This window comes from Pseudopodoces humilis, chromosome 3, assembly GCF_049639895.1.
Source record: "Pseudopodoces humilis isolate 2021_Gansu_Grassland_sample_001 chromosome 3, ASM4963989v1, whole genome shotgun sequence".
In the NCBI taxonomy this organism is placed as follows: domain Eukaryota; kingdom Metazoa; phylum Chordata; class Aves; order Passeriformes; family Paridae; genus Pseudopodoces; species Pseudopodoces humilis.
The window spans coordinates 50,177,507-50,201,028 of NC_142202.1; the positions used below are offsets into that span (position 1 = coordinate 50,177,507).

General features: G+C 41.6%; 2 protein-coding genes across 12 annotated transcripts in view; both read right to left on the reverse strand.

Annotated features, from left to right (window-relative positions):
* Positions 1-5,496, reverse strand: part of MAP7 (microtubule associated protein 7) — a 97,110-nt gene extending 91,614 nt beyond the window's left edge. For 3 of the 10 annotated variants that reach the window (XM_088053068.1, XM_088053067.1, XM_088053066.1), the window contains exon 1: positions 4,842-5,495. In XM_088053068.1, coding sequence (XP_087909194.1) covers positions 4,842-4,971 — 130 coding nt within the window. In that variant the 5' untranslated portion in view covers positions 4,972-5,495. Of the gene's footprint in view, positions 1-4,841 lie in introns of all 10 variants that reach the window. The other 7 variants (XM_088053075.1, XM_088053074.1, XM_088053069.1 and 4 more) reach the window with 4 other exon arrangements.
* A 13,083-nt stretch (positions 5,497-18,579) lies between these two features.
* The window catches only part of MAP3K5 (mitogen-activated protein kinase kinase kinase 5), a 103,722-nt gene continuing 98,779 nt past the window's right edge, over positions 18,580-23,522 (reverse strand). For both annotated transcript variants that reach the window (XM_014263701.2, XM_005518470.3), the window contains 4 exons: positions 22,041-22,153; positions 21,063-21,175; positions 20,080-20,156; positions 18,580-19,391 (listed from right to left, as the gene is read on the reverse strand). In XM_014263701.2, coding sequence (XP_014119176.2) covers positions 19,331-19,391; positions 20,080-20,156; positions 21,063-21,175; positions 22,041-22,153 — 364 coding nt within the window. In that variant the 3' untranslated portion in view covers positions 18,580-19,330. The remainder of the gene's footprint in view (positions 19,392-20,079; positions 20,157-21,062; positions 21,176-22,040; positions 22,154-23,522) is intronic.

A 23,522-nucleotide genomic window follows, 5' to 3' on the forward strand; every position in this document is an offset into this window, starting at 1 on the left:
TTTTAAAGACCTTATTGCAATCTACAGGTGCCTTGTGAGGAGAAGAGTAGGGGCAGTCACCGATTTCTCTAGTGACCAGTTACAGGACCTGAGGGAATGGCCTGAAGTTGTGTCAGGGAAAGGTTGGGCTGGATAACAGGAAAAGGTTTGTCACCTCAACCAGCGGATGGTTGGGCACTGAAACAGGCTCTCCAGGGAAGTGGTCACAGCACCAGCCTGACAGAGTTCAGGAAATGTTTGGACAATACTCTTAGGCATGTGTTGTGATTCTCAGGAATGGTCCTGTGATGGGCCAGGAGTTGGATCTAATGATCCTTGTGGGTTCCTTCCAACTCACCTTTTTCTGTGATTCTGTAAATAAATGTCCAGAAGAATCACAGATACTTTTGGACCCCTCTTCTCCTGGTCTTGGAAAGCAGAAAGAAAGGAAGCACACAGGAACATTAGCAGGACTCACTGGAAAGTGCAGGACACCAGACCGCGCTGTCCAGGTTCTCAGCCCTGCCCCTTTACACAGCCAGCATCGTAATGAGAACTGGTTCCTTTCCTTCCTTCCATCCACTCTTTCCACTCACTTTGCCTCAAATGCAGATGGGCAAGATAGGGCTACATATTCTTAGAAAATCCTCCAGTACTTAATTTTGGTAAGCCAGCTCCTCAGCCTGTAACAATTGCTCCCTGTTTTGCCCCAAAGAAACTGGAGGTCAGTCTCCTGACCAGCATTGAGAGGCCCCACGGAGAATCACCATGCCAGGCAGTTTTGCTGGTTTAAAGTGTGGTGAAAGCCAGAGACTCAGCTGTCATTCTGGTTCCTGCCTGAGGCACAAACTCTGCAGCGTGGGATAAAATTACATTTCCACACCCCATGGAATACCTGTTTTGTAAGTATACAGTTTCAGTTTCCAGGACTATCAGTTTAATGCCCTTGAAGATGCCAGGTTCTCTTTTCTTTCAGGTATTTAAGTTTGCTTTGGGTACAGACACACAGTAATAGACAACAAGTGAACTAGAAGTTAAACAATCTGAGTCTAAAAAGAAATACATTTTACTAATGGCAACTAAGCACCCAGTCATGACAGAAGAAATCTCCTCCACTTCTCTGGAAGAACAAACCTCCAATCTGAAATGAGCAGTATGCACAAACATTACCAGCCACACAACAGTAGCAAAATCTTCTGGTGATCAATGACATCACTGTCATTCACCAAAGGACTGAAAAAAGCCCTTCTCTTGTTCTCAAGATGACAGAGAATCAGTGCTACTGTTCAGAAAGCTAGGGCATGTTCGTCTAGATTTGTATTAGCAATACTCAGCAGATTACAGGTACCCTCCCTTGATCAGTTTTAAATAAGCAGGATGGTGAAGGATTCCATAGCTAAATTGAGACTTCTCATTAGTTTGTCACAAATGTCATAATTATTTCAGTTATTAAGTATTCAAATCCATAACCCATAAGCATGATCATTGCTTTTCCATTATGTTTTAGAATCATAGTTCTAGAAACACATTATCAACAGCTGAGAAGCTCTTCCTTCAAAGAGGAAAGAGTGGAGGCATCACTTTAAAATTTCATAAAATTGAGTAAGACAACAGTTTAAGACTACATCCAAGGTGCACAAAACTAACAGAGCAGAGGAGGAAAATCTTGAGGCAGATGGAATTGTTTGTGCCTGAATTCAAGGAATGGCTGAGGCTGAAGTTCACACACACCGGATGGGTACCTGTAATTAAACACCAATCTACCCAAGGTCATATCTTTGTGATTTACATACGGAACCACATACACACGCTTCAGTCACAGAAACAATATCTGTTCTACTACACAAGCTTTAAGGAAACATTAAGGCTGTTAAGTGTGTGGTTCTCTTCCTGTTTTGTCAGGTCTCTTTGTGAATATAGCAACAGAACTCCAGGAAAGCCGGGAACTAAACCAAAAAGCATTTCAAGTGCAAAATAAGCTTCTGTAAACCCATAGAAACTGTATTTGAAGAGTGCAGTATGTAACAAAATTCCTGTATAACAGGAAAGGAGAATAAATACCTTTAAGAAAGGTAAAAAATTATATTAAAAGTAGTTTTTACTTTGACTCTTCTACTACACAACAGCATCTCAAGACCCTGCAACAGATATATAACAAACAGGCAGGCCTTGTCCCAAAACCAAGAGGAGGAAAGGAAGTTAAAATATTTTTTGAAAAAGCAGTAAATACAGCTCACATGAAAGGAAAGGAAATACCAGGAGCACATGGCTATAAAGGCTACTGCAGGCTTTTAGTATCACCAGACAGAAAAGAAAAATCTTTAACATTGTAATTATTTCTTTACACTGGAGAAGGAAACTCATTTTGCTTTACCAGACTCTTCCAATTACAATGCAGACAGCCAGACAAGCAAAGGAATGGCCAACACCAAAATAAATTTACAGAAAACCTCGCAAATGCCACCTACTTAAAGATCCACATAACTGTTTCCCAGATCACAAAATCAACTCTCATAAAAAGTCTAATCAAGCCTTAGTATTCTGAGAAGACCTGAACTATGAAAATATTGATTATTTTAAACCTTGTGATGATACTCAAGTATTCTTAATGGAGGAAGGAACTTCTTTACTTAGGAGTATCAGTTCCATTAAAGGTCTCCTGGGTTTTGAACTGCTGTACAAAGACAGGTCCAGCATGATAACAGAAACTGCAGATGAAGATGAAGACAACACTTAGCCCATCTCCCACAAAGATGACACTAACTTAGAATGTGCTAGAGAGAAAGGATAAATAAAAAGGAAACATCTCAGCAGCTGCAAGTGCTTGCTGAGCAAAAAACAACAGGTAAAGAACTACGACAAGGCAAACCCTGTAAAGCAGCAAGAGAACAAGAGACACTAAAGACTCACGAAAGCCTCACGTGGGTCCGTCACCTGGTCAGAGCTGGTACCAGGTGAGAAGAACAGCACCCTGAGTACCTGCATTCCCCATTACCAGGCATGCCAGCCTAACCCACCCAATGACTGATAACATCCAAATGCACAAACGTAGCTATCCCACACCTACCACTGTGCAAATGGTGTACTGCTCTAGAGACACTAGGAGCTATTTTAACTATCTAGTAAAATGAAAAGCAAATTAATACAGTTCCAGAGTATTTTGTACCATTTACTATGTTATTTCTCACCAGGAGCAGTCCAGGTAAGCTGAAAAAGTGTTTTCTTCTTAAAACCACGTGAACTTGCTTGCTTGCTATCTGTGCTACTGTGCACATTCATCTACTCACATTTCACAGCAACAAGAGAAAATAAAGGAATAATCAAAAATCAAATCTCAGTTAAAACAAGACAGACAAAGGATAAGCACATCTGTATAACTCCTGCAAGTAGAAAAGAGTAGCTAAGTCAACAAACTATTGGGAAACTAGCAGACTAGCAGTGCCATTTAACTAAACCAGGCAAATTATTGATTTTTTGCTTTATGGACTGTTGACTCTGGAAGCCATCCAGTGGGTGATAAAGGAAAGTAATATTCTTCTTAAAACATCAAGAACAAAATAAGCTCACACTAGAATTTGGATCTCCATTTTACATGGGCAGTTTCAAATACACAGAAGAGCAGGTAACTGTGTACACAAGACCCTAACACAATAGGCACATTAACAATGACTAGCAGTATGTATTTTATCATGAAACTCTAACCAGTTAGGTTTTTACCATTCTGAGGAAAAAAAAATACAAGCTGCAAACTCAAAAAAGCCCCCAACAAACAAAATTTGAGTTCCGAGTTTGTAAAAGCTACCAAGCTAGTTATCATTTTCCTTCAGAAAAAGAAAACAATCAGTTAGTTGTAAATTATTCAGCTCTAATAAATACACATACTATAAATTTGCTATTTAAATGCTTTCTAGCCTCTCCTGTTACATGGTAGAATGGTAATAACTGAAATTTAAAACTGTGTCTTGAGGCTATAAACTAACATTTGTTTTGTAAACAAAAACTGATACAATCCACCCCTTCCCTGCCCCCAAAAGGAGTGCTCATACATACAGAATCACTTAAGCACAAAACAAACTAAATAAATAAAAATTACAGTCACAAGTGTAAGTAGCAGAATTCCTGCCAGATTAAGAGAATTTAAATACTACGATCCATGCAGGAAACAGGAATTACATGAAGCAAGACAGTGGCTACACAGGCTTGACAGACCTGCTATAAATCAATGGCCATCAGCATCCCTCTGCCACCACTACTTACCTACCTTAAGCACCATAAATATTTTTCTTTAACAGTATGTTGGGTTTGCATTTGGGTTTTCTGTCTGCTTTGTTTTGTCATCATACTCAAAAAAGTCAGCATATTTGAACAATGTGTATTTTTCTATACTCTGCCAAAGGCACAGTGCCCCTCCTGCACGTGAATGGAAGTATGGACAGTTTCACATTGTCTTTGGCAAAGCTGTCTTCTGTAACAGGCGGGCATTGCATTCTGCACTCTCCAAGCCTCCCCTTGCTTCTAACAGTTATTTACCCAGACTGTAAACAGAAACCAAAGTAAACACACAGGAAGTCACTGATATATTCCTGATGCAGAACTATTATCCCTACCAGAAGAAATGTGATTAATAACTAAAAAGTATTTTTTTCCTTCCTAGCCAAAGCTGCTGATTGCGTAACAAGCCAGAGGATTTAAATACACCTATCATGCACAGCACATTTGTGAGTGCCAACATGAACTGCCAAACTGCACCAGCCACTTACAGACTCTCTGTAGCACACAGAAGAGCTAATAAAACACTGCTGTGCGTGCCGTGCAGCGTATCCCACAGGCAGCCCTCATCACACTGCAGAACAGCAACGTACCGTTCAGTCTTGTGGAATTCCCATTTTTTTGCTGCTCATCCTCTTCATTAATGGTGAATAAACCTGGGGGATTTGGCCTGGCACTTTTCTTCAGTCTCTCTTGTCGGAGGGCGGTAGTTGAACCAGGCATGTTGCTGTTGCCTCTTGCTTATTAAAAAAAAAGAAAAAGTAGGAAACTCCAGCCTCTGATTAGGCACTAGCTGCAGCGCTGTCTGTTCATTTGAGCACTTGTAACAGATCCCCTATGGATAAGCAGTATGCAAACAGCTGACAAACACCAACATCCAGTCGGCAGCGAGAGGCTTGCAGTCGTTCCCCTCCTTGAAGAAAAGCCCTAATTAAAGGCACATTGGTTTGGATGCTGCTCTTTGCTGTCTTAACCTGTTCAATCAGATCCCAGACCACAGCTCCAGGTTCCTTGCAGCAGCACTTTCTTCCCTGCAACCTTCTTCCAGCCACAGCGCGCTAAAATATTCAGCACGCACTACAAGAGGAGAAAATATGATACGCCGCCGTTAACAGTTGCCCTGACAACACGGACACATCCTAATCAAAGGATGGTCTATGAGTGCTGTCTCCTCAGCTGCAGCCAGCCGGCCTTGGGAACGCTGTCTCCTGCTCGCTTGTGGAGAGCTGGAGGCACCTCGGCAGCAGGGGCTGCTCCTTCCTCCTCTCCAGGCAGCGGGAGAATGCAGCTGTGGTTGCACAAGCAGATGAGCACTGAGTGAAAAGGAGCCTAGAAGGCTCCAGGCATGAACCTGCTTTTTGCTCAGCTGCTCTGCTCATTCACGTTTAGAAATTTTAGCCTAACCTAAAACAATGAGGATGAGTCCTCTTCTATATTTGCATGTGCTGGGTGTCGTGTGAGCCACCGCCCCCCACCCCCCTTAATCACCTTCCTGTGCAGCACATACCTTTTGCATTAGGAATGCATACACCCACAATTACAGGCAAAGGTTGGAAAGCTCTTTTCCACGTGTGAAAATGCAAAAATGTGAATTTCTAGCTTGTGTGGACAACATGAGACAACAAAATTCTGAAAATTCTGTACCACACCATTAGTTTTAGAGCATGAACCTTTAACGTACACTTCGCAAATGAGCTAAATCCAAACAGCCCAGGTAGTTTTAGTTAATTGATCTCCCTCATATGTTGGCATTCTGGACTTTCTTTAGCCATTTACACCAGAATGCTTGCTCACAAGTTTTGCAAATCTCAATGTGCCATCCTTCACTGCAGCTGCGAACGCCACTGTGCAACATGCCAGATATTTCACCCGAGAGACACCTTAACCTTCATCCTCTTCCACCTCAATTCAGTGTGTGATCACCATTTCAAAATGCTACCAAAGAAAAACTCCCAGCTAGAATCACTCTATAAATTTAAAAGTACATTATTTTTCCTCACTTCAGGGTTGTTTTGTTTTGGTTGTTTTTTTGTTTGGATTTTTTTAAAGGGAATGTTGATGCAACCTGATCAGCCACCACAAGATGGCACAGACATTAGCTGACAGGTCCGTAGGTGCCTCACTGAAAACTGAGTTATACAGAGGTACGTGATCACCTCAGCGACACCGGGAACAGAACTGAAGAACGGTCAGAATTCGTGACACAAACTGTGTTGACTGCCACGGCAGCCTCTTTACAGAGGAGTCCTGGGTCATGCTCGGCTGGCAGGACAGCTCTGTTCTTGCACATCTCAGGCCAGTGAGCCAGGATCACAGCAGATGGAGAAGAACACAGCACCACCTGAAGGCTCAGCTGCACCCTTCTTCCCTCTCCAGCACAAGCACAAAACACCCAATCAAAACAGAAGCATTTTGCAGGAGGACACCATTTCTGAACTGAGTCCTGAGTCCACCTCTAGGATGCATTTCCTCCTGGCTACATCCTGCCTCTCGGCTACACCTTGGACTCTGGGCGTACACGGAAGCTGTACACGACAACATTTGTCTGCAGTTGGAGACGCTTTGTACTACAGGGCGTGGACCAAAGAGTAAGGAAAAAAGGTCTAACAAGATGTTCTCTGGCTCAGCAGTTTGCCTTCTGGCCTTTATATGGGCACTACTACTTTATTCCATAAAGAGAAACAGCTTGATTCTTCAAATCCCACCCACCTACGCCTCCCACAAACACTCCATAACAGAACACACATTGCCACAGAAAGTGGACAGGAGTTAGTGCCATCACAATTTTTCATACATGCAAAGATTTGCCAACAGGACAAAAGTAAAAGCCAGCAGTATTTATATGGCAGCTTCATTAAATATCGCTCCACCCCGTTTCACTGCTTTAAGTCATTAAGTAAGGGTTTCTACCCTTTTAAAAATTATGTTTAATTGCCTTTGCTAAACTCCTTAAATAGGCATTTCAAAAAATACAAGAAGTATGTAATACACAAAAACACACCTGACTGGAGCAGCTTCCCAGCTTACAGGTATGCTTACTGTGTCAGCATCTCCATTTCCCTGTTATTGAAGGAGTCATGCAGATCAGCTACAGGACTGAGAATGACATCCTTGGTCCTTGCAGGATCCCCCACACCCATAAGAGTGACTTGCCCTCTGTACAAAATGTAGTAATAACCAAGTTTGATGCTTCAGGGGCTGGTGCAGATAGACTTGGGCAATGACAGGCAGGCAATGGAGGTGTTGGTACATATTTCTTCCTGTTGACTTAGTAATGCAGAGGTGACAGAGTAAAAGTATCAACAGCACATTCAGCTTACACAGCTTTTTTTTAATTTCATTTTATTTCAAGGTCCCTGTGGTTGAAAACTATGCCAGCTCACAACATGTTTCCAAATGCCTAATAAAATGCAATCTACTACATATAAAAGACACCTATTATAATAAAAAATATCCCATAACTTTAGGGACTTGGGCAATTTTTTTTCTTTCTGAAAAACACTCCTAAAATTACTATTAAATGTACATCAAAGGTACCAGCACTGCATAAAAGCCTGTACTAACAACCTTCCCCCCTTCCTCAATCTGCTGGTTTAGGGAAGAAAAAGAAGTTCCTGAGGTATTCCTAGCAGGAAAACTTTGCTTATTTCAGCCTTGTCTCATCTACGTGGGAGCTTCTATATGAAAACTGGGATGAAAGCAACATTCCTCCAAGGGAACAAAGGGGTGGGTAATTTTAGTAACAAGGCAGTTAAACACTTAAAAAGAAAAAAAATTTAAAAGACAAAACAAAAGGAACAATTTTCTTACATAACCCCTATGATTGATCCCCCCCCCCAACCATTAGTCATCCTGTGTATTGAAACAATCACAGCTGAGCTGAGCTCTCTTACTGATGGAGTGAGACTCTCGAGAGATGGAGTGAGAACAACTGTGTATCTTGAGGGCACTGGGTCATTTTGGGGTTTTCCTTTTTACACAACCTGCAAACTGATTATTAGACAAACCATTACACTTAAACACACCCACATTCACCCACTGGGTTCTATAGGTATAATTACCTGCACAAAACATCATCTTATATGCAACAGTCTTAAACAGCAGCTTGAACAAGGACTATTAGGACAATTGTATCATGATATGGGAAATGTAAATATTTATGACATCACACTGAGTGAAGTTTCTGCTTTACCATCAGGAATTAGGATTTGATATCTTTACCTATGAAATGAAAAGGAAATTGAAGCCAGTCACCATGGCTGAACTCTAGATTTGCAATCTTCTTTCATTAACAGATTTATTAACAATTTATTAATTGTTTCATTCCCCATACACTATCCAAACTGTTCATGAAGCTCATTACTGTGATTTAGAGTATAATGAATTGTACATAACTTTATGTTCCACAGCCACTGCCTTGAGAAAGCTTCCCCTCAACTTATATATATTTTGTATCAGGAAATAGATCAAGTAAATATATTATTTTAGCATATATTCCTTTACAGATTGCCACTATTTCATTGTTATTTCTGATTTTCTTATAGCTGAGAAGTTCAGGGCAAGGTATGTGTATGTCATATTTATGACAAGAAAGGATATAGAATGTTGCTTTTATATTCACGTTTTCCCTGCATGAAACAATAGGATTTCATTGGGAAATAGGTTCCAAATATTTATTTATTGGGAAAGAAGATCAGGAAAATTCTGTTAAAATTTCCCATCCTGTTCTGCAGAAACATTACAACAACAACAAAAAAAATAAATCAGTGTACTTACTCATCAAAACACACAATCATATTTTGTATAACTTTTCATACTTTCAATATTAATCAATGTCAAAAGCTTTTTCTAAGAACTCATTTAAAAATACATAATAGAGTCAATGTTAGATCATACAATATCTCAAATTTTAAGACATCCATAAAGAACATTAATTCCAACTCCCTATCCCTCACAGAACTATGTTGGAATATACATACACTAACTGAACTCTAAACTCAGTTTATCTCTAGTTTTCTTCAGGAGTCATATGTCTGTTTACTTTCTACTTCACTAGGCTTTAAATCAGGAAGTCAGGCCTAAAAGATGGAGAAAGTAAGATTTTTTTTTTTTTTTTCTTCCTACTCACATGAGAAAACAGCTATTTACCCAGCATCAAAGGACTGGATACCACCTTTCCATGTAAATCTAGGACAAAACAAACTAGCCTTAAAAAGACAGGCAGGATTCATTCCTGCACCCCATTTTGTGGTTTTTTTCAGTTAACTTGGAAACAGCAAAAATAGCCACTGTATCAGAAAAAACACTTGCTTCCATTAAGTCAACCATTCCTAAATCTCAAACACCTTATTTTTTCCACTGCTGCTACTTTCTCTTCCTTCTACCTCTTATTTTCCAAAAATGATACAGAATAACCTTGTCTTTATAGAGGTTTCTAAGTTTCTCTTCAAAGATATCTCTAAGGCCTTACTTTCATTTACAAAATAATAAAGGACCAGCCAATTATTTTTACTGCAGTAACTGAATTGTTTTTAAACAACTTCAGTATATAAACACCTGATATAATAGCTGATTTCTTCTTTACACGTTCTTGGAAGGAAAAAAAAATGCCCCTTGAATTAATCAGTAAGAATATAAAATGCTAGAGAACAAGAAGGAAACCTTCTTCCCAGTTTGCTGTCCCCCTCACACACTCAGTGCCACACACTGGACCAAGGGCTGTTAAGAGCTCCTCAGAAGCAACTAGACAGAAGGTAAGTGTTAACTGTTTCCCCTTCTGTCAAAGAAATCTAAAGCTGTGTGCATTTCCATGCAAAGGAAAAATTTAGGAGAAAGCTGGAAGCCCTGCCCTGTTTCATTCAAACTAATTCATCAGCACAAAAAGGCACACGAACATGAGGAGTTCATCAAGAACTCAATCAAGAGCCTCGTCATTCACAAACACTTTCCACACATGCACACCAATAAAACAATCTTGTATTTACAAGATTTACATTAACCAGTCTGTCACATTTTTTAATTAAATTGATTTGCACAGTATGACTAATTATAAACACTGCACAAGGCACACCATGATGAATCAAAAACATATTTGATCATTCTTAGTCAACACTCTTTATTTATCTATAATAATAATAATCAGGCCCTGCAGCAGAAGATATCATGTAACTTCAACCAATGGTCAGTTAAATAAGGAAAGGCAGCAAGGAACTGGGGGTTCACAAGACAGTAGGAAACAGGAATTTGGTAGAAGACAGAAGTTATGAATTCTAAATGCCCTACAACTAACAGCCAGGGCAATGTTGTCACTGCTTCTGTCTGGAAAAAAATAAGAAAGTTCATTTTTAAAAATACCTGGGTTTTATACGTGTCAAGAGAACCAAGCTTTTGTGTAGCACTCAAAATTAAGAGCACTTCTGTACATACTAAGCTTTTCAGTAGAAATTAATACTTCAAAGAAAAGGCTCCAAGCTTTTTCACAGAAACAGGGACATGAAAGAAAAGGCAATATGCCAAGTGCAAATTAATTTTTTTTTCCATTGTTGCATTACCAACAGTATCTGATGGATGGAATCCTGTGTACTGTGTTAATTACCAGTGCTTGCCTGACATCTTGGTTCCCAACATGTTTCTCAGAGGATGACCAAGATGCCTGGACTTTGGATAAGACAGAACAGTTTCAGATAGAGAGATGAGGAGACTCTGGAGCATCAGTACTTTATTTCTCCCCTCAGTAGTCTCACAGTGACTCTCCGGGAGCACAAATCATTCCACCACCTCCCTAAAGAATCTCATTGTCAACAAGAGTCAGGGTTTCTAACCCCATTTATTTGAACAGCAAGGCAGCTGAGTCCTGCATATCATCTTAGCAGACAACTTAGAGTTGTTTCCCTTGAACTCTGACAGATCTCCTACAACATATTTTCAAGCATTCTCCCCAAAGCCTACTTGTTTTTATGAAAGCAAACATGGCATGACTCCAGGACCAACACTAAGGGAGAACTGCAGAATTAAACCTGAACCAGTTTCACAAATACACCATTTCTCATACATGTGTAAGGCAAAAAAAAGAATATAATATAAAAATAGCTTTTTCTGCCATAGTTCCTTGCAGGCCACTGCATTTCTCTAATAGAAGTCACACAGAGGCGATCCCCTTCCTAAAGGAAGGATAGATACATAAAGACAGTTACCACAACAACAGCAGCAGAAGCACACTGGGGCTTGTATTGTGGATGTAGACTTACACACACTTTTTTCAAGTGGAGAAAAAAGTACATTGTTGCAGGGTTCTATAGTGTTTACATAATTGCATTTACTGTATAATATGTATTTACATAATTGAGGCAATTATTGCTCTGATCATTTACCTCTAACACCACAAATAATTTTCAGCTCTAAAGTATTAAATTTGTTTATTTGGGATAATAATAAATCATGCAAATAAAATATTAGTCATCTCAGAGTAATGTAAATTTACAACTTTTTGCAGCTTGAAACAGCACATGCACAAGTGCTTTTCACAATTAAGCCTAAGGAAAACAGCAATGCCTATTACTTTAAATTAGTCAAAGTTCTGTATTGGAAGTACCACATAAGCCAGCTGTTTGTCCATCACTGGACAGGCCTGATTCTTCATAAACTCAGATTTAATTTATTTATTTATTGTGTCAGTGTTTGGCTTGGGGGTTTTAGGTCTGTGTGTGTAGAGTTACTTTGGTTTTGAATTTTTTGGGGAGGGGGATTTGTTTTTTTGGACAGAGTTGGATTTTTTTTTGTTGAGGTGGTGTTTCTTGTGGTTTGTTTCACACACACTTTTTTTTTTTTTTTTTTTTTTTTTAACACTACTAATTCTGAGCGTAGGTGGGTGGAGAAAGACAGCCTGGCTCCCATTACACAATAAAGACATAAAAAGGCTCGTTCAGACCTTTCCAAGGTGTGTAGTACCTGCACAGACATTACTTGGCCAATAAGAGACACCAAGACACAGTACTTGAACAGTTTTCTAAAGCTGAGGGATGGCTTCCATGAGGATTTTAACCTAAATTTAATTTAGTTCTATCATTTTCATTCTACAAGGTACTGATAAATCAGAGTCTCTGTGCATTCAGTACTGCCTCAAAAATCGTTAATGTGGGACCAAAGATATAATCACAGGCTCTGATACACAATTTCAAAGTTTGAATAGGTTTTCACCAGAGAGGAGGCGGCAACAGAAGAATCGCAGATCCACGATTTATATATTAAAAGATAGAAAGGATTCGCAACGTACTAACGTTTAGATAATCACGGATGGAAATTAGAGCACGCCCACCACACACAAGCCTGAACACTTGCAGTATTTGTGAGCACACAGCCTCGCAGTCCCCGTTTCCTCACACCTGGCGCTGCCACAGCCGCTCCGTGCGGTGCGGGCGAGCGCAAGGAGCCCTGGGCGGTTCCGCTGTGCTGGAGCCCCGGGACATTCCCACGGTGACACGGGCATGTCCATCCCCTCCGCTGGCCACAGTGACCCGGCAGCTCCCCTTGGAAAGAACGTGAATCGCCTGAGCCGGGCAGAGAGACAAAACCCGTGTGTCACAGCACCGCCGGGTAAATCCTCCCCAGCAAAACGCGTTGGCACCGCTGGGAAAGAGTCATGGGAGCAAGAGCACGCCTCCAGCTCCCAACCAACTGCTTCCTGCACTCTCGTGCATTCCCTACCGAATTATCTATTTGTTGGGAAAAAATTAAATAGAGTAAAATGAAATTTGATTTATTCTCAGATGGAGAAAATACCAGGATAAGCAAACAACAGATATAAAGTCCCATCAGCAGTTAAGGGAGCGAACACCTCAAGTGTTCGGCTTTCACAAGCCACTTGGCACTGGCATCACTTAAAATGCAGATTTGTTTTGCTGCAAAAAGTACAGAGTAATACTAAGCACACTTAGAACAAAGATCTAACTAGAACAGTACACAAAAACATGGCATTAAATCTTCTTTGCAGCATTACAAACACACAGCCCTCTCTGGTATTCCAGAGCTTAAGCAAACTGTTACCTGTGCACAGAGCTGGCCAAAGCAGCCCAGAGCACACGTGGGGAACTCTCACAGGCAGAGACATGCCTATGTTTATGGATGGGCAGCCATAAGATGAGGTGTCTCAGAAGCTTCTCCATTCGATATTCCCCACAAGAGGGCCCCTCTCATCTCAGGAATCACTGAAGAGCTTGTTGGCACTATTAGATGCTCGAGTAGCTGTGACTGAAAAATTCTAACTGGTAGAAGTTAGTATATCCCCTGAGCACATACTCATACATTCATACATTTATGAATGGCAGAATAAAGAAAAAAACCTTCACCCTGATAATTAAGCCACTTACCCAAATACCCAAATAAAGCTAGTTAAGTGCAGCAGACCATCTGCCAATAAGGGGAGCCATTTGGAACATCTCCCTGCAAAATTCCTTGTGGTGATGTTGAAGCTTTCCCCAGGATCAGCCCTAAAAGCCCATCTGTGTAGCCACAGGAGGCAAGGAAAGAAACAAACCAGCCACACACCACAACACACAGAGCTTTGTTTTTTCAACAGAGGCAGTAGCTCAACCAGTAGGTAATTTCACCAAACACAGATGGGATGTTGACCTTCCTGAGGAGCCGGATCCAGACACAGGTGTTCTGCTTGTGGAGCAGACTGCAGCCGAAGCCATCTGCATGGCCCTCCCTGGGCACACATATCTGCTTGCTCATGGATGGACCAAAGAGCCACAGAGCAGATCCCTGATGTGCTTTGAGGTTGTTCCTGTTTGTGAATGCCTGCAAACCAGCCCTTGTGATAACTCAGAGACCTAAAAGGATCTCAGCAGACAACAAACAGCTTCACTGAAGTTTAACTCGGACATTTCACTCACAAAGTGATTTCAAATGAACTTTGACAGCACAAAGCAATTTAAATTCAAAATACTCAAGAACTTATGCAAGCAAATTCTTCTGTCTACAAATGTCCCAATGAGTAAAAGTTCAGCACAACAGCTTGAAATGATGCTATAAAGCAAACTCAGAATAAAACTAAGTACATAAATCCTTTTAAAACAGAACATATGCAAAATACATGTCACCTGTTGGCTCATTTCTAGTTTTGGTAAGTAACTAGAAATAGACTGATAAGCCAGGTAAAAAACAACCCACATCAGCAATGTAAGGTAGAGAACTCAAAAAGAGTTTGCTAGAAATGGCTTAAAAAACCAGTCAGTTCTTCCCGTGGAAAGTGAAGTCAACGCGGTTGCAAACTCTGAAATGCATAGTAAGGCAGACACGCGTATTCTGAAGCTGAACTTTAGTGATGCCTGGGAGTGACTTGTAAGGATTTCTGAGCAAAATCACTGTACTGCAAAGTCTAATGAAGAAAGCACTTGGATGGGTCTGCCCACAGTCATTGCTTGTGGCTGCATGTCTGCATTACATAAAGTACGTATTAAAAATACTATACTGAGGAAACACAATCAGCCAACAGCCATATGGCCTATTCATATGCTGTTTTGATAGAAATACTCACTCTTTGATTTAGAGATAAACTCGGACATATGTTAGAGAAGGACTAGCAAAGGGTGAGTGGAATGGGACTGTGGAAGAAGGTAAAAAAGAAAAAAATGAGAGGACTAAAAGTTAGGACTCAGACTTCACAGCCCAGCAAGCAGCAAAAGCAAACAGCATCCGCGCCTACAACAGCGATACAGCGGTCGATCCGCTTGCGTAAGCCAAAATCTCCTCCCTGCACCCTCCTCGCCCTTAGGGCCAAAATAAAAACGAGTTAAAACGCACTGGCAGTGTAGATCCCTCCTTAGAGGAGACGCAAGGACATCTCCCCGTTTTCCCTGTAGGAAATAAGGGCTGGCAGCAGCAGCCCGAGGCTCGCACGCGTTCGAGGGGCAGCCAAACCCCGGGGCCCCGCAGCCGGCCTCGCTCGGCAGGCGCCGGGGCGCTGCTACCAGGTACCTTGACCCTGCCGAGCCGTCCCTCCGCCCTCGCCGGGGCTCACCCCGTCCCCGTTAGCATTAGCAGCATCTTGCGGGCATCCACCCACGCTGACTGCGGGAGCTCGGCGCTACCTCAAGCCCCGCTCAAAGCCCGCAGCCCGGAGGCCGCCCCCTCCAGACCCCATCCTCGCCGGACGCCGAGCGGCTCCGCACCCCGCGTTAGCCCCGCCGCCGTGCGGGCGCCCGCAGCGCTCCGAGCCCTTGCAGCGGAGGTTTCAGAACGACCCGGGAACGACGGCGCGGCCCCGCCGATGCCCCTGCGCGGGGTCGGGGGGGGGGTCTCGCCTCTACGGCGGGCAAGGCCCGGGCCCGCCGCCCCCACCAGCGCAGCTCTGCCCGCCGCCCGGGCCGCCCCTCCGGCTGTTCCCGGCCGGGCCGGGGGAGGCAGCGAAGCCCCCGCACCTGTTGCGGACGAGGCCCCGCCGGGCCCCGCCGCGCTCCCGCTCCGCTCCCGCTCCGCACGGCTCCCGCCGCCGCCCGGGGGCGCCGGGGCCCCGCGGGCCGATCCGCGCCGCCCTCCCTCAAGCCCCGGCCGCAGCAGCAGCCGCTCACCTGCGGGGCGCCGGCGCCCGCCGCTCCTGCCCGCGGCCTCCGCCACGTCTCCTCCTGCTCCCCCAGCGCCGTGCTCCGCCCCGCGGCTCCGCGGCCCGGGGCAGGTGAGCGCCGCGTCCCCCGCCCCCGGCCCTGCCCGCCAGCAGGTGAGGGCGGGACCGCCGCCCGCGGCCCGGGAGCGGCCGCCTCTCACGGGCTGGAGGCGCTTATGAGGCGGTGCGGGGGCGGCTGCCCGCACTCCCGGGCCCCGCGGCGGGCCGGGCTGCCGAGGTGCCGCTGTTCACACAGGTGTGATATTTAATTTTTTTTTTTTTTTTTTTTTTTTCCTTCAGAGCGGCTCCCGCCTTATTGGCACAGCTCGTTCGGTACCGGAGCCGAGAGAAACAACAGGTTTGGGGATGCTCGCCCTCTCGACAGTAGGTGGGTGGGAGGAGTGGCGGCCGCCTCGCAAGCCCAGGCGATGCGCCGCATCGTGTGGGAAAGAGCCGCACTGCTGTAGACTCCTTCCCGCGGCACGTGCTCTTAAACAGCCGGGTTTAAAGCTGCGTGCAACGCCTTGCTTCTAAAAACATGGCTCTGTGAAAAGCTGTCGATGTTTCAGTCGCTTCTGTAAAGGTCATGGTCCTGTCACCTTTCCTATGAGTTTGCCTTAACTTGCTTTATGCTGCTTTTCAGGGTGGTAAGAGAGTTTAAAGGGTTCTAGTCTGCATTCGAACATCATTTAATTTTGCATCTGCTTGTAGGTAGCACCAATCACTAGAACCACACGTGAAGGAGCGTGGGTGAACTGGGGAACTCAGAGGATGCAGCTGCGAATGCAGGCAAGTAGGTGGAGAGGGGCAGCTCCCTTAGTCTGGTGCACTTGGACCAAGCCAACTTCAGCCACCACGCACAGCATCCTCCTTTCACTAACTGCTAAATTCAGAAAACAAGGTCTTCTAGGGGAAGGGAAGATTAATAATTTGTTGTTGCACCAAGAGCCATTTGTGGTCTAAAACAAGGGGTTTGGGGCTTGGGTGATAAACACACCCTGTGGCTTGTAGGCAGGGGAGTGTCTGCAATAGAAGAATAGGCTGGGCTCTATGCTGAAAGGTGCAAAAGACAGCAAAATCAGCACTGCGTTAGTTGAGTTTTCACTTGCCTGCTCTCTTAAGGGAGGTGTAAAGGCGTCTCTCAGTCAACTTGAGCCCTGGATTACAACAGCACTAACCAAGGACTAAGAGGTTATCCAAGTTCAGACCCAGTGGTATGCCCTCTGGTCAGAATGCTGCCCTCAGCAAAATCCTGCACTAACGTACTCTCAGATCCCTCAGTTGTGGTCCATATAAGCACCCACCCACCAGCAAAGTCTGGGAGCCAGGCTGAAGAATCCCAGGCTGACCTTTCTGATGCACACCATTCCAAAGTGTTACGTCATGTTTTGTCTGAGGATGTAAAAAGTAACATCTGGTACTTCTATATGAAGTAGCCTGATGTAGGGACTTTACATAAGCTTTTGTGCACAGGATCTAGGATCTGTATGGATTAACTGTGCTGCTCAGGGACCACATTCAGATCAGAATTGGTGGAGGAGCATAAGTGCACATGGCCTGGCCCTTGATCAGATCCAACAGAGTCTCACCTTGAAGAATACAGAACCGACTGCTGAGCAATGCTGAAGAAGCCACCTCGGGTCTAGTGAAGCCAGCAAAGAACTATAGGAATTAATTCCCAGCTGGTGCCAGGCTAGGTCTCATGGAGACATTCAACAGAAACCTCGATCACACTCTTTCTGCCTTACATAGCTGGCATTTCTGAGCAGCCTGAGTCATAGAAAACAGGCTGCATGCTTTCCAAGTAAACAGAGCAGTGCAATTACCTTCCAGTTATACTGCATGAAACCAGAGGTTTTAAAAGCTGAACCAATGCTTCACACAAAAATCAAATTAGGAAAGTTCATTCTTATGGTTGCTTCTCAATAGGTACAGTCTTTTTTAAGTCAGGTCCCACCACTAGTCTTTCTAGTGTTGAAAATGTATTGTTTTCTGCTGTAATAGCAGTAGAAATTAATAAACAGTAGCTGTGCTTCTCATGAAATGCCATGAAGTTTTTGGAAGGAACTGGATACATCTGTACCTACAAGTCAGTAGAACCATCTTCAGAATAATAATAAAAAAAATCTGACTAAAATGATTTAATCTACTGTTCTTTATCTTATTTTTTTAATACATAATTGTTGCGTTCTAGGCAGCAAAAAGTTACTGTATACATGTTAGGACAACATGTTTATGTTTGAAACAAAAATTTAGTTTTCTTTGAAAATACCTGCTAGACCTGAAAAATTAAGAGCATAAGCCTTTTACTGGTTACCAAGGCTTATGAAGAAAGAAGCAGCTTCTTGTCCAGGCAAGCCTTACCTACAGTGGAATCTTTTGTAGCTGCCCAGAAGAATCTGTTGATACCCAGTGCTAGAATGGTGGAGTGACAATGACAGTGACTGGATAGGGAACACTCACCACCCTTTTTCATTACATGTGAGAAAAAAATCATTGCATAAACAAAAGCAGAAGAAACAGCAGGTCACAATGACTATACAGTGCATGGAGGCAGGACTTTTCATTTCTCAAGTCAAGTACAGCACTCAGAGAAGAATTTTGTTTGGTCTTGGCTTGTTAGTACAGGAATTAGCCTGAACAGAAAAACCAAGAAAATATTCAATGCTATGGTTATCATACTCAAATCACAGTAAGTCTAAGATGTATCAGAAAGGTTCCCTTGATACTCAGTATTAATTTTTTTTATTCCAATATTTTTAAGTTCTACACCATTGTTATTATTTTAGAAGTCCAAAAATATAGGAAAGAGTAAGTGTTAGGTTATTTTTATTTTCCATTGTGTATGTCGGAGATAGCTTTAGAACAAGCTAACATTACTGTGGTTCAGGCGTATACAACTGGTACAGTTCAGTAGTACATAAACAACTCTAAAACAAATGCACCATAGAACTTAAATTACCAAAAAATAAACAATATTAAACTATGTAGGGTGGTAGGTAAAAACAATTAGCTTTAGGTCTTGCACACTAAAAGAAAAATATCTAATTATGATTGAAATTATGAAGCTCTACTACAGATAATATTGAGATATATTACAAATAAATTGAAAAGTTGTTGTCACATTTTGGTTTTGTTCCAGTGATGTACTGTTACATGAAATCTTACATCAGTTTGTCATGAAATTAACATCTGCTTACTTTAAGTACAATATTTCATGAGTTTATAACTTCCGTGTGTATGTTTTCTAAAAATTTTTGAAAAACTTGCATGTAAAAACCTTTAAAGTAAAATAAAGTTGCAGGTTGTTTACAGATGCCTTATGGATTATTGGAGTAAAAGCAGTCAGGAAGCTGCAGTGTTTTTAACATTGGTAAACAAATACTGGATTAAAGTGCAACAGTCCTTCTGACAGCACACCTGCTCTGGCTGAAAGGAAATCTTTTCATCTCTGCAGAGAAGCAAAGAAAAATATCCGTGTCAGATGTGTTTCTCTCGAAAGTCAGTGATAGCCTTCCAGAGTGTGCACAGCATTCCTCCTCTGTAAAGAGAAATCATAAAGACACTCAGGTACAAAGATTCTTGCCTGAAAGCCTTCCAATTGAGGTGCTTTCTGATTTTCTTGCTCTGGTTTTGATCAATGATGTTCAGTGGGAATGCTGAGGCTGATCAAAGGTGAAATTCAACATGCATTACTCAAACAGAGAACAGAGTCCTTTTCTGATTACAGGACAGGGCAATCTTTCCACTTGGCAGATGCCTGCTGTCTGGAATTCAGACTTCTGGTCCAAAGGACTCGCATAACCCACATCTGACTTCCACCATGATGTGAGTTGGTGACCTATACACCTGGCATGATTAGGTGGAATGTAGTGTTACTTACAGGTCATGAGTAACGTTTCTGAAGTTTGATGCTGATAGTAAACTACTGAAAGTTTTTCTAGTCCTACTTTTCTAAATAAAAGCAAGGCTGTAATGGAATATCTAGTGTCTCCAGTAATAAGGTAAATAAATAAAAACCTTAAAATTTTGCCTTCAATAAAAAAACCCCACCTTATTTCAAGATTTAAACAGCATCAGCTGTTTGGCAAAAATGTATCAGCATCTGAAGACATACTAGAAAGTGTCACTTATTTTAAATTAATAGAACACAAAGCAATAAATTGAGACTTAGTATCAGTTAATTTTTATTTTTAAAAAGCACAGTTCATTTAACTGTGGAGCATTACCTCAGTCTCAAACATTTCAGATCATCTCGTGTAACATAGCAGAGCACATCCGTTAAGGTATAGTCTTCAGCCAAGAACTGCAGAAAGAAATTTAAATGAACATTTTGTTAGAAATATTATTTAAATTCCTAAGCTCATCTTCCTAGAATCATCTGCCCCTAAAAATAGAAGGTTAAGTTTGGAAGAAACCTAAAATTGGGCTGAAATGTGGTACATGTAACAGAAAAACATTGTTTCTACAAATACAGTGAAACTACTCATATTTTACACTGTATACTCTGCATCAGCATACCAGGCACAACTTGAAAGATGTAATGCTTTTACAGCTACTCAAAACCTTTGTCAACTGGCGTTTCTGTTGTTACCACTGGTATCTCAGAATCACAGACTTCACTGAATACAAATTTGACCATAAGTAATACCACATTTAACCCATGGGGAAATAAAAACAGTTAAGACCTGCCTTTTCAAAAACGGCATCTTAATTTGATGTAATTGAACTTGGAGGAACCTTTGGTCTGATCTGTAGGAGTGATAACTACATGAAGGTATTCCTAAATTAGCTGAAATCCTCAACACCTCTAAAGTTATATAATTTGCTGCAGAGCAGGCTGATCTACTTCGGGATATTTCACTATAGCACAGCTAGCTAAGGCTGAACATGTATCCTGTATCCAGAGCATCATCAGCAGGAATGCTGCAGTGTGTGAAGATGCTGAAAAACCAAGAGTGTCTATTTACCAGGATATTTTATTAATTTTTATTCTTATTTATTTGCTTTATTCATAATCAGATTTAGGGACTAGTAATGGTACTCTATATTTATGAAGGCCTTCACACTCATGGCTTTTTCCTATCCTCTGAAAACAAATTAATCTCTCAAAATGTGCTAAAGTAGTTCAAAAGGTTTGGTTTTTTTTTTTTTTAATGAGTTACAAAACAGTACTGCAACTGTGCCAGGCAGTGAATAGGATCATTGCTACCTTGTTTATCGTGGCCTCGTCAGCTCCGTGAACTCTCAGCCAGTTTATGAGATCAGGGTCTTCGGTCCCTGTGCCAGTGGAATGACGATGACAGACAGACACTCCAGGAATATCTGGAACAGGCATATTTGAGACAAGGTTTTGTGTTGCCAAAGCAACCTCTTGTCATTTTTGAATTCTCAAACACTTTCTTCAGTGAGCTTTCCCTCCAAGCTTCGAGTACCAGTATCCCCATAAACAATGCTAATTCCCAAAGAACACGCTTAATTACAATTTATGGACAGTTATACATTAATTTCTCAGCTTGGTTAAGGGTACAGTTCAAGTAGTATGAACATTGACACACACAAGATTTTTCTGCCCTCTTCTGAAAATGACTTTGCTAGTATAAGGCACATCAATTTCACTGTCTCTACACTAAGGTTTGTTGCATCAATTAAGTGAACAGTTAAGTATAACTCATACAATTGCTGCACAGGCAATGTCTTAGGCTGAGGATCAGCTGCTTTTGGGAAGCAACACTTAGAAGCACATTACACAGAAATATCAAACTGCATTAGCACTTCCACCTGCCTCAGGGCAGACACAGCAAACTCAGCTTCCCTCAGTAACACTGAAGTTGTATTTGCATCTCACCAATTAGATCCTCTTGGAACAGTCTGTAATTCAAGGAATTATCCAAACATACTAGATTATCCTCTTTAGGAATAATATTTATTCAGTAGGATATGAGCCTTGTACTCTTCCATATAATCACAAACAAAAATATTTAAATCATATCACTCCTTGTACTGTGATTAACAAATCCAGTAATTTGTTTCCACAACGTACAGTCTTACTTCAGAGCAAACCCTACCAGAAGCAGCACAATAAAGCATCTTTGCTGAGACTGCCTCAATAAAATGAACAGACCTTTAGCTGGCACTTTTTCATCTGTAGTCAGTACAAAAATTTTCCTTAAAAATTCTTTTCACTTACCTATTGGCTGTGACCTGAGCTGTAGGTTTCTGATCTCTTGATCTTTTTCTTCTATAGCTTGATGCAAGAGGACTTGAAATTCTCTCTCCTTTTGAACTAACTCCTCCAATAACCTGTGAAGTAATAGGAACAAAGCATGATTTCCTTCAGTAGCTTCAAATTTTCAGGAAAGATCTTACTATACCTAAATTGGAAACCTTCCTGACAAAGACAAGGACAGACTTCTTCAGCTTTCACAGGTATAGTCTTTCACTATAGATTGATTAGGATCTATATCAAGATATAAACATTCATACGGAAGCCCCAAACACACCAGCCTCCACATAAACGTCCACCCACTAAACAAGTGTATGGTAGAAAATTTCAGTGAAATTTCTACAGCCTCTGCTGTGTTTTAAACAAAACTGGAATTGAGAACAAATATCAAAGTAGTTCATAAACTAAGGGTTAAACCTTTGTAAGGAAAAATGCCAGCTCACATCTCTCCAGCAGACATTTTCAAAGGTATGGAAAGGGTTGAGCAGTGATGAAAATGTGGTGAAAACATATGTTTGAATTTCATAAATATGAAGAATACATTCTCAACCACACAAGGGCTGTCCCATCCTGACATATAAGACACTTTGTGCCTGCCCTCCTAGGCTATATTGAGTGAGAAAAGAGTAGGCAAAATACTTGCCTACTCCCCATAGCAATTACTTCTGAGAATGTCAAACAGAAGTAAATTGAAACTCATGTTTGACCTCCTTCATAACACAAACCCAGAGAGAAAGCTGAAGAGATTCAGTGGCTAGCACCATTAAACTGATAAAAAAAAATTAGCCAGAATGTAATGGAAAATTAGTATGTAAAACTGCTGCAATTCATTCTTTTAGAGAAGTGGTTTAGTAAAATGCAGGATTTGTGAATGATATGTTAATATGCATGTTAATGATAGCTGCACAACCCCACCGCTTGGTTATTCCCAGTGCAAACTGATATTCTGTCCAGACAGGTCACCTTTCAGTTAACTTATTCCTAGTCTATCTATTCTGCTTGAAAAAGGCCTTCAGAGCCCATAAAATACTCCATTATTTTCTCCTGATAACTGTTTTTTGCTTGTGCTAATAAAGCTTTCATAAATATTTAAACAATTGTCTGTATTATTTATTCAAAATTTCTGATGAATGACTGGATGTGATTATTTGGCCAAAGGTTTTGCATTTGATAAATTTACAGAAGCAAAGTGCTAGCAAAAATGTACCTCTACAAGCTGATAATTTTGGAGGCTAGTCTCCACCATAAGCTTGTAAAGTGAGTCAATCTAAAATATTTATATATTCCTTTAGGCATACCAATAAGACAAAATATTTCTCAGTGGTCACAAGTAAAAAGATTAATTGTGACATAAGGACCTCAAAATACTGATACTTTATTAAAAAGAGTACAGTCTAATGAATTACTCTATTTATGGCAACCTTCTCAAACACATGTAAAAGTAAA